This window comes from Brachyhypopomus gauderio, chromosome 16 (genome assembly GCF_052324685.1).
Source record: "Brachyhypopomus gauderio isolate BG-103 chromosome 16, BGAUD_0.2, whole genome shotgun sequence".
Taxonomy (NCBI): domain Eukaryota; kingdom Metazoa; phylum Chordata; class Actinopteri; order Gymnotiformes; family Hypopomidae; genus Brachyhypopomus; species Brachyhypopomus gauderio.
Window position 1 is genome coordinate 17,428,522 of NC_135226.1, and position 6,362 is coordinate 17,434,883.

At 47.5% G+C, this 6,362-nt stretch overlaps 1 protein-coding gene across 1 annotated transcript in view; it reads left to right on the top strand.

Annotated features, from left to right (window-relative positions):
• Positions 1 to 403: 403 nt before the first annotated feature.
• Positions 404 to 6,362, top strand: part of dync2h1 (dynein cytoplasmic 2 heavy chain 1) — a 93,964-nt gene continuing 88,005 nt past the window's right edge. The window contains 8 exon segments of the mRNA XM_076976154.1: positions 404 to 493; positions 961 to 1,158; positions 1,443 to 1,613; positions 2,149 to 2,287; positions 3,663 to 3,781; positions 4,017 to 4,161; positions 4,419 to 4,651; positions 5,204 to 5,335. Coding sequence (XP_076832269.1) covers positions 976 to 1,158; positions 1,443 to 1,613; positions 2,149 to 2,287; positions 3,663 to 3,781; positions 4,017 to 4,161; positions 4,419 to 4,651; positions 5,204 to 5,335 — 1,122 coding nt within the window. The 5' untranslated portion in view covers positions 404 to 493; positions 961 to 975.

The following is a 6,362-nucleotide window of genomic DNA, read 5'->3' on the forward strand; positions in this document are numbered from 1 at the left end:
CAAACCAGTGTTTTTCAGTAGCTACATAGATAAACAGATAAGCTTAGTCCTGCTGGACCTTTGTTTCGGCCCTTTATAAAATTCCAAAACATTTATTATTATGAGTTTATTATAATAGTTTTCCTATCCAATACAGAAGCCACAGTTTCTAAAACTGTGTAGGGGAAAAAAACCCTCAAACCAAATCACACTTTTTCACATCGCAGATTTGTCTTAATGATTTAGGGATTTGCGACTTGGTTATGGATTTAGCCTACAGTCAGCATATCGTGTACATCGTTATACACACGCGAGCAGCAGATTTATAACACCCTTGTTTGTCATCGTACGTAATCGACCTCGCCAAGTGTATTCACTACCAGTTTTGAGTAACGCAAGTTGCGTAGTCACATTGACAACAGCGTAGGCTTCGCAGCTCGCGTAGCAAAATAATCTTACAGCCTCCAAGCTCGTCACCAAACATCAGCTACACACTTGTTGCAGGCAGCTGTAGGTAAAATGGATACATAGTCCAACACATATACACTTCATATCGTCTGAAAGAACACTCGGGAGTGTTTGGTGAGTCGGCGCAAATCGTGGTTTGGCTATCTAGTGAAGTAGCTTAGCCATGTTGCTAGCAGGGGACGGCTGTGGTGCGCTCGCGCTGTGATGCGCTCGCGCTGGTGCTAACCGGCTAGTTATGGGTGAGAGGCTAACCAGTTAGAGACCAGCGTTATCTAGTTATCAGGATGGTGTCTTGTTTAAACTAGCATAACTAGCAGGCTGCCTAAAGATTTTTGTCAAGTCATGAAACTATATTTGTGTGAAAATATAATTTCAAACATTTTAATAAATGACCAGAGTTTGTATAGGTCATTAAAACAAACAACCCCCCCCAACCCTTAAGCAAATAAACAAAACTGTATCAAGTCAACGTGCTAGTTGAATTGTGTGTGTGTGTGTGTGTGTGTGTTGTAGTGGGAGACCAGAGTGATGGCCCCTGTTTCCGAGGACCCTCGGAAGCTCTTCCTTCTCACAACTGCGGGGAACTACTTCAGCCTGAAGCCCCAGTCCTCTCCGTCCACACGCCCAGAGCTTAACAGCTTCCTGGACGACGCCAACGAGTTCCTGCTGGCTGCCAGCAGGCAGGGCAATGAACTGCGCTTCTCTAATAAGGTACTGTGGCCAGCTGGTGCAGGCTCCGTTTACAGGGTGGACCACAGGTAGAACATCATGGGTCTGGGCTTTACAGATATAGCACCGTCCCTTTACAGAAGAGTCAGATGTTACAAAGCAGTGCACAGCCACTTAGACTAACTGGCCAGTTGTCTACCAGGGACTGCTAGATCCAGTGGCTCAAGTGACCACAGACACGTTGATGTAAACCCTGCACTGACCATGTCCCCTCTTCATTGTGTGTGTGTGTGTGTGTGTATGTGTGTGTGTGTTTCTCCCTGCAGATGGACAGTGGCTGGGGGGAGGAGCGGGTGCTAGTGTTCTTTAAGCTTCGTCCGTGTGTGATTACAGAGGAGAATGTGAGCACCGAGCTGCTGGTCTCCTCCATGCTGGAATCTCCAGTCAGCACACTGTATCAGGCCCTGAGACAGGTGTTCAACCCAGCCCTCTTACAGGTACACACACACACACACACAAACACAAACACACACATACACACACACACACACACACTGTACCAGGCCCTGAGACAGGTGTTCAACCCAGCCCTCTTACAGGTACCCACACACACACAAACACAAACACACACACACACACACACACACACACACACACTGTACCAGGCCCTGAGACTGGTGTTCAACCCAGCCCTCTTACAGGTACACACACCCACACACACACACACACACACACACACACACACACACACACACACACACACACACACACACACACACACACACACTGTACCAGGCCCTGAGACTGGTGTTCAACCCAGCCCTCTTACAGGTACACACACACGCACGCACGCACGCACACACACACACACACACACACACACACACACACATACTGTACCAGGTCCTCAGACAGGTGTTCAGTCCAATTTCTCTTATAGGTATATATAAATAGATACTGTCACATTAATCCTCCTATAGCCTCAAAGAATATGTGTTTTGAGAGTGTAAAGGCCTTTATTTGTGTGTGTAGGATGAGAGATGGAGTAAAATGTTTGATCCACGGCTACAGTCCCTGCTCAGTGAGTTGGAGGTGGGTTTGGGTTCGGTACTTCGACACACACACCCGAAGGATTCTGGGAAGAAGAGTCTTTCTGAGGATGACGTTCTTGGTGAGTCCTCACGTTCATTTGGGGAGGTTTGATTTGCCTCTGCTGCTGTGTAGCTGGGACTGTGCAAACCAACACAGACTTGCTGCAGGCCCCACCATGAGTGTTAGAACTGTTTATATTGACCAACACAGATCTGCTGCAGACCCCACCATGAGTGTTAGGACTGTTTATACCGACCAACACAGACCTGCTGCAGACCTCACCATGAGTGTTAGGACGGTTTATACCAACCAACACAGACCTGCTGCAGACCTCACCATGAGTGTTAGGACGGTTTATACCAACCAACACAGACCTGCTGCAGACCTCACCATGAGTGTTAGGACGATTTATACAGACCAACACAGACCTGCTGCAGACCTCACCATGAGTGTTAGGACAATTTATACAGACCAACACAGACCTGCTGCAGACCTCACCATGAGTGTTAGGACGGTTTATACCAACCAACACAGACCTGCTGCAGACCTCACGATGCGTGTTAGGACGGTTTATACAGACCAACACAGACCTGCTGCAGACCTCACCATGAGTGTTAGGACAATTTATACAGACCAACACAGACCTGCTGCAGACCTCACCATGAGTGTTAGGACGGTTTATACCAACCAACACAGACCTGCTGCAGACCTCACGATGCGTGTTAGGACGGTTTATACAGACCAACACAGACCTGCTGCAGACCTCACCATGAGTGTTAGGACGGTTTATACCAACCAACACAGACCTGCTGCAGACCTCACGATGCGTGTTAGGACGGTTTATACAGACCAACACAGACCTGCTGCAGACCTCACCATGAGTGTTAGGACGGTTTATACCAACCAACACAGATCTGCTGCAGACCTCACCATGAGTGTTAGGACGGTTTATACCAACCAACACAGACCTGCTGCAGACCTCACGATGCGTGTTAGGACGGTTTATACCAACCAACACAGACCTGCTGCAGACCTCACCATGAGTGTTAGGACTGTTTATATTGACCAACACAGACCTGCTGCAGACCTCACCATGAGTGTTAGGACGGTTTATACCAACCAACACAGACCTGCTGCAGACCTCACGATGCGTGTTAGGATTGAGTGTTAGAGCTGCAGCTCCTGTCTTGCACTCCTGAGGCCTTGATAACTCTTGAGAACCCCTGGCTCTCTGTGTTTGGAATACTTTGAAAACTGTCCATCTTAAATGTTCTTGGCATCTGTGGTGGTTACACATTCCAGAAAGAAACAATTATTTAAATGCAACTCTGTGGATTTTAGCTGCTGTAATCCTAAATGCATATTGAAGTGCCAGAAGGAGTCACGGTTTGGCACGGATTCACATGTGCAGTTAGCACTTCTGTGTTATTGTCTGTGTGTGTGTGCACATGCAGGTATAGTGACACCATGTGATGAGTTCCAGTACTGGACAGAACTGGCTGGTCTGAGAGAGAAGAGCAGTGAGAGAGAGAGAGCAGTACACTTCTCTGAGCTGTTCAGCCCCATTGAGAAGGTACACACACACACACACACACACACACACACACACACACACACACACACACACACTGTGTGTGTGTGTGAATATATATATATACACATGGACATTTACCAGAATATATAGTCCCACTCATGTAACATAAGATTTCATGCATGCAGGAATTATGACGTGCACACATCTGCAGACCCACATCCTTGTGCATATTTGCGTGTGTGTGTGTGTGTGTTTGCTTGCACCGGTGGTTCAGGTCTACAGCGGTCTCGAGAGTGTGTGTCTAGTGGAGGCACTGGACCTGGTGGAAAGCACGCGAGACGTGCTCGACGATGTGTGGAGACAGACCGAACACGCACCTTACCGTGACACACGCATGCGCAGACTCATGGACGTCATAGGTACATGTGTGTGTGTGTGTCAGTGTGTGTCGCCATTTATAACCGTGTAACCGTGGGACTTGTTTGTGACTGTGTGTGACTCTGTACGTGTGTGAATGTAACCCTTTTATTCGCCTCTGGGCAGTCTGTTTACGAGTGTGGGTGTTGGTGTTGACATGTATTATAATTTGTGTCTGTGTGTCTCTAACAGTTTGTGGGTGTGTTGGGTGTGTGTTGGGTGTGTGTTGGCGCGCGTGTGCACCTTGGTGTTTGTGTAGGTTCGTCTCTGGGCCGGTTCGTTCAGAAGAAGCTGGGTGCACTGCAGCTGTGGGAGGAGCCATACTTCAGCGTCAGAGAGAGCCTTAGAGGGGGCGTGGCCGTATGTGAGCAGTGGGTGGCGGCTTGCGAGCACCTGACCGGCCAACTGTGGAAACGCTACTCACCTCACCCGTGGACGGGGGAGAAACACTGTCCACACGGCCTGCCGAAGCTCATCCAGCGATTAGAGGAGGTGGGACAGAATATATCAGTCAGACGTCCATATTGTCACATCTTGTAGCATCTCGGTGTGTGTGTGTGTTACAGAAAAATATACATGTTGCATCTTTCAGTTGGATTATACGCTGTGTGTGTGTGTGAGCTTTGGACTACACTGTCGTTTTTGACGTATTGGCTTTTGCAGTAGTGGAATCACAGGATACTGTATTATGAAAGTAAACATCAGCCTCTCATAAAACGCTGCTTTCTGTTGTGTGCGGTGAACCTCCTGACTAATGTCACATATTCTCCATGAGTGGTTGTGCGTGTTTCGGTGGCTCATGACATTCACATGATCCAGCCAGTTTAAGTTCGCCCTCTTGATCCGTCTCGGTGAAAGAACCCAAAACTGCCTGCATGCTTTTGCCATTCGTCATGCTTTAATATGATTTATATCAGCGTGGCCCCATATAACCGCATGTAAGAGAAGGTTCAACTGCACTAGACTGGATAATTCAGTTAATGAGTGTGGCATATATAGTAATGAGTTGTTTTGGGGTGTGTGTGTGTGTGTGTGTGTGGTTAGGTGCTACAGGTCCGAACGGTTCAGGAGAAGCTGCAGCGTTTGCTGTCGACAGGCCAGCAGCAACCTTCGACGCTCGGAGTGTTTGGGCCTTTTGCCGGACTCAGCCCCATTCTCTACAATCCTTACACTGAGGTACACGTACACACGCGGTATGTGGCGCTGGGGAGAACCCAGCATGGCAGCACAAACACAGTCCAGTGGTCTACAGCAGTAGGGCTCGTGAACTGAGGTGAGGTGTGAAACGTGTCTGCCTGTGCTGTAAGAGGCTCACGCAGAGATGACCACGTTTGCTGAGCGTCTGAGTAAAATATCCACACAGCTGGTTATCATAAATGCTAACATAGTTACTCTTTTGGAGTCTCTAAAACTAAAAAACGGCACCCGTCGTACTAAAAACTGTACTCACCATAAACAAATAAGTGTAGACTGGAAACCATCAAGTAATTTATTTATTTTCGTAACAGAAACCTGGTTTGGTAATGACTATAATGTTGCCCTTAATGAAGCAAGTCCGCCCACCCCCTTCTGCAGTTTTTAAGTGTCCCTAAACTTAAAAATCAGGTATACTCATCTATTTCACACTACATTAAACTGTATGCAAAACCCTTTTGGGGGAAATCTCCACATTAGAGTAACGCACATTTTATTTCAGGAGGTTTTATTTATTTCAGCTCTAATGTTGGTTATGCATGACTCTCCCCAACAACATCCAGGTTTTCTTATAACGTTTAATGAGCTCCTGTCCAGGGCGTTAAGGAATTGTGACTATTTCCTGCTTGCCGGTGTAGTACTCACGCTGTGTGGCGTTCTCCCAGTGGCCGACAGTGTACAGCATAAAGGCTTTAATATCACCTCTACGAACCTGTGATGGACACCGTCATTCAGGCTGGTGACCTGGGTGCTCTGATGGTGTGCTGGGCAGATGGTCTGGTGGTCAGAGGACACGTTTGTTGCCTGGAAGACCTGAGTTCAAGACCAGTGGTTGCTAACGTTGGCTTTTTGTATAGAAATGATGGTCTCTGTCACATTGTGACATTTTTTTATTCTGGTTCATCAGAGCACTTCACCTGTAGCTTGCAGAAAGTGTTTGCAGGGAGAATTTTGATATGCTAAAGAAAGAGGGAGCACATTTCACACATTTCTCAGTCCTCTGCACTGG